General features: G+C 44.1%; 1 protein-coding gene across 2 annotated transcripts in view; it reads right to left on the bottom strand.

The window, feature by feature from the left end:
• Positions 1-6,523: 6,523 nt before the first annotated feature.
• TMEM132D (transmembrane protein 132D) overlaps positions 6,524-12,260 on the bottom strand; it is a 388,920-nt gene continuing 383,183 nt past the window's right edge. For both annotated transcript variants that reach the window (XM_043529569.1, XM_027830716.3), the window contains exon 9: positions 6,524-9,371. In XM_043529569.1, coding sequence (XP_043385504.1) covers positions 8,187-9,371 — 1,185 coding nt within the window. In that variant the 3' untranslated portion in view covers positions 6,524-8,186. The remainder of the gene's footprint in view (positions 9,372-12,260) is intronic.

Below are 12,260 nucleotides of genomic sequence, written 5' to 3'. Positions count from 1 at the left end.
CATAACGAAGGACTTGTTGACAAAGTTCCCAGCTCAGATCTGCAAGAAGGTAAAAAGGGCCCAGTCTCCAGGACGTTCCCTTTCACTCTTGGCAGACTCAGTCCATTTAATTCCATATTTATGTGCACTGAAAATTCTATTTCTATCCTATACAGGGTCATATAGTGCCCTCATCACCCCCAGAGCTGAGTACTTTTTGAACTTCCACACTTTAAACCTTTCAGCCAGAAGCCAAACAATAAAGCATTCCTCACCAAACTCCTATGCAGAGGCATTGTTTAGTATTACCCTCATTTTACATATGGGGAAACTGAGGCACATAGAGGCTAAGGCACTAATTCAGCTATATACTTAAGTGCATGCCCAACTTTAAGTACGTGAGCAGTCGTATTAAAATTAGGGCCAGTATAACTTGCCAAAGGTCCAAACAGTGACTCAGAGATTGATTTGGAAACAGAGCACAAGCTCTGACTCCCCGTGTCCTCCTTTAGCTGTGCTTGTGTCTTTATCTCAAAGAATCCTATAGTATTTTGCACTTACCCTGGAATAGAATCCCTTGACCAACCACTAATGTGCAGAACACGGCAGAAATTTAAAAGATACAGCCACAGTGCACCTTGTGCACAAAAGGAAAAAGAATACTCTTTCCCACTGAAATTGCATGAGGGAATTTAGGGGAGAATGTAATTACCCAGTATGGCATTATATTCTCATAATAGGCACCACAATTTAATTTCACTGTAATCCTGAGGGTGTGAATTGGGCACAATACAGAGCATAACTGATTTTATAAGGTATGCATTGTATATGAGAGGCAAATTCAATCCCTAAATCTGGTTGTTACTGAGTGCTTATCTCTAGACTTGGAAGGATTCGATTTTAATCGGTAAATATCGGTAAACAGCAATTTCACCATACACACACAAACCAACGAAAAAATATTTCCATTGATGATAACAGAAATTTACAGAGAGGCAAATTAAGAAAAAAGCTGCTTGAGAACTTATTAGAGTATTTACTTTGTGTATTGACATTTGTGATTTTGCCGTTGTAAAGATTTAACTTTTTGAATCTCAACATCAACAGTCATTAACTAACTATGGTCATTAAGTAATTGTCTGACCCACCCCCCCCAGAATTTCTTGCAACTGTGAACATGTAAATGGATAAAAACATAAGAAAGCTTAAAACCTGTTATGTACAACTGTGAAAATGTAAATCAATAAAAATGCGGAAGACTACACATCTATATTATCCGTCGAAATTATAAAAAAATAAAATTTTAATTCACCGTGTGTCTGTATCTGTATATGTGTCAATAGTTGGCAGATGAGGTGCCAGTAGGTGGCGCTCGAGAATATGTGGCATCATTCCTGGATTTAGTAGAACCCATGCAACTTTCTGTGCATGGCAGCTCTTTCCATCAGCCAGAGGCATTTTTCAGGGACCGTGTTTGGAGGCAATACCCTTCTGTTTCACGTGCAATTTTGGAGTGACACTATCGGCCTTTCAGAGATTCCAAGGCCAGAAGGGACCATTGTGACCATCTAGTCTGACCTCCTGTATAACACAGACCAGAGAACTTCCCCAACAGAATTCCTTTTAGAAATCCTTTAAAACAATCTAATCTTGATTTTAAAAATGGCCAGGGACAGAAAATCCACCATGACCCTTGATAAATTGTTCCAGTGGTTAATTACCCTCACTCATAGAAATTTATGCCTTATTTCCTCCCTAGCATCACTGGGCTTTGCCAGATCAATACATGAGTAATTCAAACCACCAGCCCATCCTGAGACACATGCAAAGGACTCACCTTCGAGTTTTGGTGTACGAGGAGGCATATTGATCCCATCAACACTTATGAAAGGGCTAATTTGCCACAAGGAACTCCTGCAGAGCAGAGGGCCTGGAGAAGTTGAACATACACACACACTGCTGATCTGAACTGCTGCCAGCCTCCTCATTCACCACAGCATTTAACTGACATCTCATCCGTGACCTACACAAGGAGTGAAAGTCGTTCCTAGAGTTGCTTCGTGCAGGGCTGCAGATGGAGTTAATTCTTTTTTGAAAAGTCTGCTACCCACAGAGAACTCTGAACCAAGCCTTTAGTGTCATCATCTCAGATCTTCAAGTTCACTGAGGGACTAAGGCAGCTTATTCTTACCCACTAAGTATGTGGAAGCTGCTGAAGAAGAAACCTTAGAAAGGAGGGAGAGATGAAGCAAAGCAGCAGCTTACCTGATTTATAGCACAATTGAACTGTTAAGCTTGCCTGTGTTAATGCGGAAAGCCTCTAAAGCCAGACCAAACCATTCCACCCTGCCTCCCGTCTTCTCGGCTCTCTGACTTCTAAAGGCTGCTGTACCCCTAACGCCACATGAGGGCCCAACACAGCTCCCAAGGTCTTAAACTCTGACTCTTGGCTACCTCTGTTATTACTAATTTGTATTATTACAGTAGCATCTAAAAGCCCCAGCTGAAATCCGTGCCCCGGTTTGCACATTAGAGCTGGATATGGAATTTTTCCTGGGGAAAATTTGACAAAAATGAAAAAAAACCCCAATTATTTTCACCAAAACTTTCACTGGGAAATTTTGATCTTTTTGGTCAAAAAATAAACCTGCCCAAATTGATTTTTTTTTTTTTTTGGTTGAAAGCCAAAATTGTTTGGCCAAAGACAGCTGAAAATCTCAACAGTAAACTGATGAACACCCTTTCCTCTTCCCCCGGTTTTTGGCTGGCTGAAATTTTTCCTGTTTCCTGTCCTCCAACAAAAAAAATCAATTTTTTTTTTTTGAGGAGAGTGGGAGCCTCCCTCAAAATAAATTGTTTTGCTGAAAATTTTCTGTAAAAAAAAAAAAAAAGCATTGAGAGGAAAGTGTCGAGCAGCCTAGCAGTCATGCAGAGTAAGGACAGCCCCCGCCCCAAACACGTTACAATCTTCATAGGAAAGTCAGACACAGAGATGCGGGAAAGGGGGTATTACCATCACCATGTGACAGCTGGAGAACTGAAGCACAAAGGGCTTACGCTGCTACAGCTGGGAACTGAACCTGCATCTTCCGAGTCCTGTGCATTAATCACAGGACCCTTCCTCTCCCAACAACTGCAAGATGGGATAAAGCTGGTTCTTCTCCCGTTGGAGCAAAACTTCAAAGGATTTTCTTTTAGCCATTGAGCAAGGGAGACAGGAGCACAAGCAAATATGGTAGTTGTGAGCAGCTAATATTTATTTTAAATTAGCATGTGCAACTGATGTGAAGTGCTTGGTTTTCTGGCAAGTTGCTAGCAAGGCCTTTGACTTCCTGGGCAACTAGCCTTTAATGAAACGCTGGTCAATGCTGTTGCAGGCATTGGCCACCAGGGGTGCTGCTCTGCTGAGCTACTTTTCTCTTCCCCTGAGAAACAGTGTAGCTCACCTGGTGATGTAGCTTGAGTCCCCCGGTCTTGGGGATCCAGTGACGAGATCCTGAACAAGCAGCTGTTCCTGAACTTCACCCACACTGCAAGGAGGATGCAGAGCCATAGCCACCCGGCACGTCCGTCTGGGAATGGAGCTATTTGTTCCTGCCCTGAGCTATTTAAAAAGAGACGTTCTCTGGATAAGCTCCATTTGAGCAGATGCTCCTGCCAAGGTGGCGTGTTGTTGCCACTGTGGTTAAGAGCGCTGCTGGGAGGATGTGAGGAGATGACTGTACAGAGTGAGGAGCCAAATAGTATAATTAATTAACAGTTATAATAATCAGGAAAGCAAAAATGATAAATAATCCCCCCTGTTTCACTCCCCCAGGCTCCTGCTGCAGCTTTGTTTGGAAATGCAAGGTGTGAAGCCAAGTGATCTTACAGCAAAGTGCACCCTTGTTCATCCTGCAAAGAGGAGCAAGAGGAAGTGTGTGTGCAAGAATTCAGTTGCAACCAACAACTCTGTGGCTGCGGCAACACGTCCCCCAGCACTGTGTACTCAGCGCTCACCTACTGCAAGGAGGCTGCTGTGGGCTTGGTCCTCAGCTACGTTATTATTATTATTCTTTGGAGCCCCTGTTACGGACCAGAACTCCATTGTGGTAGGTGCTGTACAAACACACAACAAAAAGATGGCCCTGGTATGTCCTTAAAAATGAGATTGATCTAGCTATGTTGTTCAGGGCTGTGAAAGAGTGTGTGCCCTGAGTGCCATAGTTAGGATGACCTAGTGTAACACCGACAGACTCCGGTTGTCAGCGGGCGGGCGGGCTTGAACCTGGGACCTCAAGGCATGAGCGTCTACTGCATGAGCTAAAAGCCACGTGGCCCTTAGCTAAGGCTGTAGCAAACTCATTACTCTCTAAGTCAGGGGTTCTCAAACTGGGGGTTGGGACCCCTCAGGGGGTCATGAGGTTATTATATGAGGGGGGTCGCAAGCTGTCAGCCTCCACCCCAAACCCCGAATTTGCCTCCAACATTTATAATGGTGTTACATATGTAAAGAAGTGTTTTTAATTTAAAAGGGGGGGCGGGTCGCACACAGAGGCTTGCTATGTGAAATGAGTCACCAGTACAAAAGTTTGAGAACCTGCTCTAAGAGGTCTTGGTGCCACTAGAGGGGACAGAACACCACACCCAGGAGGTGTGTGGGTTACACTAGCTCCCAGAGAAAAATCCCTTCTGTTGATGTAGGAAGCAGCTATACAATGGCATGACAGTGGCACCACTGTAGCACTGGGGCAGTGTAGATACAGCAGGTACAGTTACATCCACTTTAAGGCCGGCTTTACACTACCAGAGTGGTGGAAAGGGGCCTTAGTGTAAATGAGACTTTGGGACTTTGAACCTTCATTTCCCACATCACAGACAGGGGTGGGTCTCCCTCTCTCTCCTTCGGGTTTGGACCAGAAATTCCATCCTGTATTTGAGAAATTTTTCAATAAACACACATTTCTCGCTCTAGTTGAAACAGAGAATTAGTGCCACTAGGGCCTGGGGTGCATGGAGTATTTAGCTTTCCCCTCGCTGCTGGTTTAGCTCCACTAGTGCTAGCGACATTGATAGCAGTAGAATAGACAGGAATCAGGCATGTTTACGACCAGCTAGATCTGCTCTGAGCAGAGTTAGACGGCGCAGAGTTAAAACGCTACACTAGTCCCCCCCATTGTTTTAGCACTGGCAGAGACATTGATGGGGGGGGGAGGGCTGCAAAATGATCTTAGCGTAGGTGGAGCCTACACATGTAAGGAAATCTCACAAACTGCTCCAAACGCGACTTCACTGATGACTACAAGGAGCTCTGCTCTGTGTCACAGAAGCTGGTTATCCAGCTCGGATAGCCACCATTTTCTCTCAAGTGTCAATGCTTAACCCACATGGCAGCGATTTGCTTTTGACAGTGACTTGCTCAGGACATGGTTCCACAGGAATGCAGTGTGTTCAGTGCTCGGCCACAGGGTAATTCATCTCACCTGTGAACTACATTTCTTGCAAGAGGCTCCTCTGGTCCGATACCAGTGGGATGGCTTTCTCTCCCCTCCACAAGTACTCCTGTTCTTTTTGCGGATACAGACTAACACGGCTGCTACTCTGAAACTTGTAAGACATATTACTCTTTGCTCAAGTCTTTCCAGATCTGGATCTAATGGACTTATTGTAGTGCTAAGGTTGGCCCATGAGGACGACCTGTACTTGACTCATTTTGCTTGATCCTCTGAGCCCATGTTACTCATGAGTGGAGAAGCTTTGGTAGAGCTTCAGAAAAGTGCGTATTGAGCACATGGCAAATTTTAGGGTACTGCTTTGTCTCCAGGGACTGAAACATCTCTTAATAGACTGAAGACTGAACCCTCAGAGGGTGTCCACTTGTGTGCTTCAAAAATACAGGTCTTGATTTATTATGCCAATATATAGCAAGAGGCCTCATTAACCTGACCCGTATAGAGACACTCACCATGATATTCTAAGCCTACACTACGTCTAGTAATATTATCCTCCACATTTTCCCGGTATGTTTGCCCCATCTCTAGATGTGCCAAGTTACTCTTCTAAAGTTTCAGAGTAGCAGTCATGTTAGACTGTATCCGCAAAAAGAAAAGGAGGACTTGTGGCACCTTAGAGACTAACAAATTTATTTGAGCATGAGCTTTCGTGAGCTACAGCTCACTTCATCGGATTGTCCTCAAAGGAGTGTTTATAAATAGAAACAAGAGCCAATATCTGTAGCTCTCCCAGTTTGCCCACCCCAAACTGAACACTACCCCCATCTCGTGCAGCAGGCTTTCCAGGCAGAAATATACATGAGTGTTATTTGCAAAGAGTTTCAAATCTCGAAAGGGTGACTCAGTGCAAAATACACTTAATCATAACGTGTCGGCGTGTTGTTTTATCTTCCCCCCCACACAAAGCACCACATTACAAAATGTAAGAGTTTGTAATTGGATTGTGCTGAGATCCTTAAATCTGCATGTTCCTTTAATCAAAGGACAGTTGTATACTTTGTTGACAGTCTCTTTTTATGGTAAATGAATGCAAAGAGAGAGAGGAGCTCAGAGTAGGAAAAAAGATGAAGCCCACCGAAATGCAAATTTTATTCACAGTTGGTATGTTTATAAATATATATTACATTCTTACAATCTACAATACATTCTAAATACAGATAGATTCAGTCAAGGCGTTTGTGGGTAGGATGGGGGTATTAAATTGGACAACCTAGGTTTGGTGGCTGTGAGAGACTTTGTAATCAACTAAAGGCATGGGCTCAGTCTGGAAAACAAATGGAGATTGGGGGCCCAAACCAAACCTTAGTTTCTTGGCACTTTGCCACTGGCGATTAATCCTGGACCAAACAGATGACTCCAGTTTTAGGACAGGAGGGCACTTCAGATTCAGAGGGCAATGACTGGAATTCTACTATATATACATATATAAGAGGAATGAGAAAAGACAATCATCACCGCTGGGTGAAACAAATATTATTTACCAAGCTTAGCCGTTCAGCTATTAGGGTGTATAGTGCTCCTCCATGGCCTTCATGCTGCCCTATAAATATGCGCAGCAGTGGGTCTGAAGAAGCATGATCAAAATGGAAACGAACAACCTAGCCTCAAAAGGGGAAGGAGAACAAAGAGCCGGCCCCTGTTGGTTTCTGAGTTCAGCACAACTTATACTTACCCAAGAGAGAGTGGCCAACTTTGGTAAATTACAACTGGTAAAGCAAGTACCAAATTAGTTCCGATGGCTCCTGTGCTCAGCAGAACGGCACTGTGGATCTCAGGGAAGGGAAAAGCCACCAAACTTCCAAAGCAAATCAATGCTAATAACTGCCCCCAGGATATCAAATGAGAGTGCTCCGGGAAAATGCTTGGGGAATACAAATTTCAACAGGAAAACCAGATAGAGTGGACTTCTTTAAAAGACCCTGGGTCTCTCAAACCTTTCCAAAGCAAACTTTCTTTTATATGAGCAGTATGTTGATTATGGATTATACCTTCTCCTATTTTACAAATTAAGAAATACTGAAAATTGGCCAGCAAAGTTTATTGTCTCAGCATCTTCTTAAAAAGAGAGCTTTCAGTTATATAATTGTATGTGTATCCATTCTCAGTGGTGATCATGCGGGTCTGTAAACCATCTCAGTCACTTCCCTCCATAACCTCCTAGATTCTTTGGAAACTCATAACTCTGCAACTGAGGTTGCTGTGCTGCTCACACTACAGTTGTCTGTCAGCTTTAAATTAACGTTCTCAGCTGGATGTCCTCTGCTTGTGTCTTGAAAGACAAGCTTCCTTTCGTTGATCCGTTTATTCCGAGCCCGATTTTCTCTTTTAACCACAGCCTGTGATATTGAACATTAGAACTGTGTGAGCTTTGTAATATCCAAACTGTGTTGGAGTTTGTTATTTTTATTGATTTCCTGGGAAAGCTCAGAGAATGAGATCTTATTATTTTGCTAAGGTTTATTTTTCCATGTTGCCATGCATCAGAAACCGCACACACATTTTGTTCCAGTCTCCAAGCCCATAGAAGACTTTAACTGTATGAGCTGTCCAGGATCTCTGCTTTCTTAGCTGGTTTTGGGTTGCTTTCTGGGGCTCCACTGAGGTATTATCCACCACTTGACTCTCATTTGCCAACACATTTTTTGCCCCAATACCCAAAATTAAAGGCAGAAAGGTGAGTGAAAACCAAAAACCAAAAACGTCCTTAGTGTCTTGTTACGCACTCTCATGTAATCTCTCCATATAGTTTCTTAGCTCTTTGCATTCCCCAAGGTCCATATCCTGGCACACCCATTTAATATCGTCCTCACTACTCATCAGGATGGAATTGACGGTAGGGCACCCATCGTCGGAGGAGATGGTGGTAAAGGTGGTGAATTTGACTCGTTTCCGCTTGGAGGTAGGAGAGGCCGTCGGTTCACTTTTCTGTTCTTTCCCTTCAATGAATGTGGACTCTGATGACCTGAAGACCTGGCCGTTAATGTTCTTTTGGGCATTTGTGCTGAGGAGATATTTGCTCTCCTCAAAGTCCACCCCTCTGTCAATGGCAGTGATGCACTCATCTTGTTGGGATGAGAAGTTAATGTGATTCTCCAGAAGCTCTGTCCTGTTGCTCAACCCAACCCAGTCGTGAGAGTGGCTCATGCCTTCCTGCTCTTCAAAGGGGACCTGCTTGTGCCTGTACTTCAAAGCAAAGGTAACGCAGTTGATAAGGAAGACGAGGATTGCCAGGCAGAAGACTCCCAACAAAGCATACATTCCTATCTCCAGATCACTGAGCCCTCTGGGTGTCTGCACAAGGTCATTCTCTTCCAAGTCCCCATTGCTTCTTGGCAAGTCCACCTGTGCAGGGAAACTGGTGAAGTCTATTGGAATGTTCTGCAGATGGCTGTCATCATCCAGAAGGCTTTCTCTGTCCTCTTTTTTACTTAAAATAGACCTGTCGGTGGTAGTTCCTTTTCCTTCCATTTGGCCCACTGAGGAGCTGCTGTAATACTGCCCATCTGGCCTAACTCTGTCCTGCAAGGTGTTTTTTTGACGGCGGTCACTTGCATGATTTTCCAGGTGGACACCAGCCCCGCTTTGCTTGCTGTCGCTAACATTAGGGTTGGCGTCACTCTGTCCGAACTTGACTTTAATGCTCCCGCTCCCAACAGCCAGGATGCTCTTCCTTTTGGATTTCTGGCATGGTTCACTGATCACCATCTCCACCTTCACCAGTGTCCCCTGGCCTTCCATCTCAGCAGCGATCACAGGCCACTTGAATTTAGGGTCATGGTGAATGGAGACCACCTTTTCATCTAGAGATGTAGCCATCAAGGAGAAGTCTTTGACATCATAAATATCCAGGGGCATGACGGATCCATCACTGAACTGGACCCAGCAGCTGATGGCCGCTTCCTGTAATATATGAAACAAACACACACACGTGCACACAGAATAATCAGCAAAGGAAACATACTGTCTCCTCACCAATCCCCTCTTCCCCACAAACTATTTATAAGCAGGACAGAGATAAGGCTGAGCAAGAAAATTAATTCCTCACTAAGACATATAAAAAATACTAGTTTTAAACATGCATTGGTAATAAGTTTTGTTTTCCCTGGAAGTGCTAAAAGGGAACGGTGTCCTCTGAGATCCGTGGAGTCTACTTCAGCACGATAATAAATTGCACGTCAAAAGGCATTACCGGCTACTGACTTCATTTACTGCAGTTATATATTTAAATGGAAAAATATGTATTAGATTATTTCTGAACTGCTTAAGATACAAAGTCTCCTCTTGTTATTCGTAACATATGTTAAAAGCACCTAATCTAGCAAATAAAGCAACAGTGGCTCTGGGTCTTTGAGCTTCGTTTTTGCCTTTCAGCATAAAAATGTTTTTGCACAAGCTGGGTCAGTGGGGGTTGTTGTTGGTTAAGCAAAACGCTCAAGATAAATGTCAAGCAAGGCAACACTCTCCTTCGTTTAAAATGATGATGTCCTGATTTCACATCCTCTAAAGTCAACAGACACATTGCTACTGAATTCAACAGGGGCAGGGTTGAGCCCCAGTTCTGCGTCTTACACAGACAATAGATTTTCACACGTATCTAGTGATTTTGGGACCCTTCGTTTTTGGTTGCCAACTTGAGACACCTTTAAAGGGGGGTCTCATCTTCAGCGGGCAGTTGCTCAGCACTTCCCGAAAATCAGGCTCTTTAAGGTGTCTCAAGTTGGCAACCAAAAGTAGAGACGCTCAAAATTGTTAGTAGCTTCTAAAAAGCTTGGCCGGCACATGCACACACCCACTCCAGATACTCAATTGGTGTAAATCAGTATAGCTCCATTGGGAGTCCATTTCCACCATCTGCCTATTATATATGTATTTAAAGAGTAGATGACGGACCTGAAGGATAAAACAAAACAACAGGCTGGTTTTACATCCCAACTTAATGCACATGTGGAGAGGAAACCTTTTTCTTTGTTTTTTAAAATCATGGTGTGCCAGTGGTTCACCCATACAGGTCACAGGAGATAACAGCCTACACTGTAATAGGATTCTCTGCTGTTTTAACTAAGGGTCTGAAGTCCTTACTCAGGCAAAACTCCCAGCATCTTCAATGGGAGGTTTGCCTGTGTCTTTATTTCAGGACCCGGCCCTAAGACTTTGCTGGCTCTGTCATAAATCCTGGCTGTGTGTTTATTAATCTTCAGATGTTTCTTGAAGGCCACATGGAATTTATGGCATCAGCTCTCATCCTCCCTCTGTGCTGCTTAAACCAGCATAATCACTTAATAATTTCACATTGCCCTCCTTACTGGGAACGTGCTTTGAAATATAATGTGCTAAGCAATGGGAGTAATCGGGCGCCGATCAAAACTCGTACAGCCCTGCCAGGGTGAATGTTTTCATTTCTGGTTTATTGCATTTTCGTCAGCATTCCGAGGGTGTCACTGCACCCAGAAGAGGGATTCAAACAGACTTGATTTCTTGGAACTGAAATGTCAGAGAGGTGTAGCATGCTGGGGCTAAATGCCACCAGACCCAGCTTCTGAGCTGGTTTCAAGGTAGTGTGGTTAGCTCCACATGTCAGCAATGGGTTAGCTCATTGGCTCTATTTCTAGCTGCGTGACATCATCTTCTTAGCTCTTGGAAGTCTATGGGAACCTGATTTATATTGCGCTAAAAAGACAGCAGCCCCATGTTACTTCTCATCCGCCAGCTCGAGGACAAGGCCCTGCGATGAATTAGAGTCTCTCACCAGTTGGCCAGAATTCAAATGTATTTACCCTTATCATTTACCTTTAAAGCACAAAATGTGTTTAAACATAAAGGGCCCAATTCGTCCTGTGTCACTCCATGGTCTTCCCTGGTGTAAACCCACTGATGACTTTGGGATAAAAAAATAAGTAATTTCAAATGCAGACTAAAGCGTAAGAAAGAACAAAGATCAACCAGTCACTGATGGCAAATTTGTTAAATGATCCAGTGTTTCAGACTCAATGAGCTGTGTGAATGCGGACAGCGCAGGGCTGCTGCGTGCCAATGCATGAGTAGACCATGTGATTCAAGCACTCAGGTCCCCAACAAAGCGGTTTCAAAGTAAGGGTGCGAGAGAAAGCAGCACACTGACTGAGCATCACACTGGATCGGAGTTTGAGTCTGGCATTCCTGGGACCAGCAAGAGTTCACAGCTCAGACAGGAGGAAATATCTGGTGTTGCTCTTACTGGAACGCTCAAGCAAATGCCGGAACAAAGCTGATGGACCCTGGTGGGAGCACTACCCAACTGTCATCATCAGAAACAGGAGCTTTTGAAGGGATGGGGAAGAGCAGAAGGGAAGTGAGAAACCTTGTGGGCCCTGACAAAGGAGACAAGGGGTGACTGAAAAATCAGTCCTTGCTTAAGAAACCTCCATAACATGGGTCAGTAAGAACAGGAGGTTCTCAGGGGCATTTGAAATACTCATAACAAGTAACTAAAGATGAAGGAGTCTGGCGTTATAGCAAGACCAACCCCATCTGTTAGCAGTTTACAGCACAAGAGACCCTGCTCTGTTCTCATTTGCACCAGTGTCAATCTGGAATAATTCCGCCTACACCGGCAGTTACTCCAGTATGAATGAGAGAAACTGGACCACAATACTTTACTGTGGGGAAATACAGAGCTCTTTCCTTTTTTATCTCCAGACCGGTGCATACATAGATGTCTGCCCTGGCCGGAGCTTGAGGGATGGTGTGTTAATTTGCATGGAATAAATGGGGCCAGAGAGCCCAACAGTGGGATGGGCGGGTTACGTTCGT

This window comes from Chelonia mydas, chromosome 15 (assembly GCF_015237465.2).
Source record: "Chelonia mydas isolate rCheMyd1 chromosome 15, rCheMyd1.pri.v2, whole genome shotgun sequence".
In the NCBI taxonomy this organism is placed as follows: Eukaryota; Metazoa; Chordata; order Testudines; family Cheloniidae; genus Chelonia; species Chelonia mydas.
Note: the sequence above shows the minus strand (reverse complement) of the source record. Positions and strands in the feature narration are given on the sequence as shown.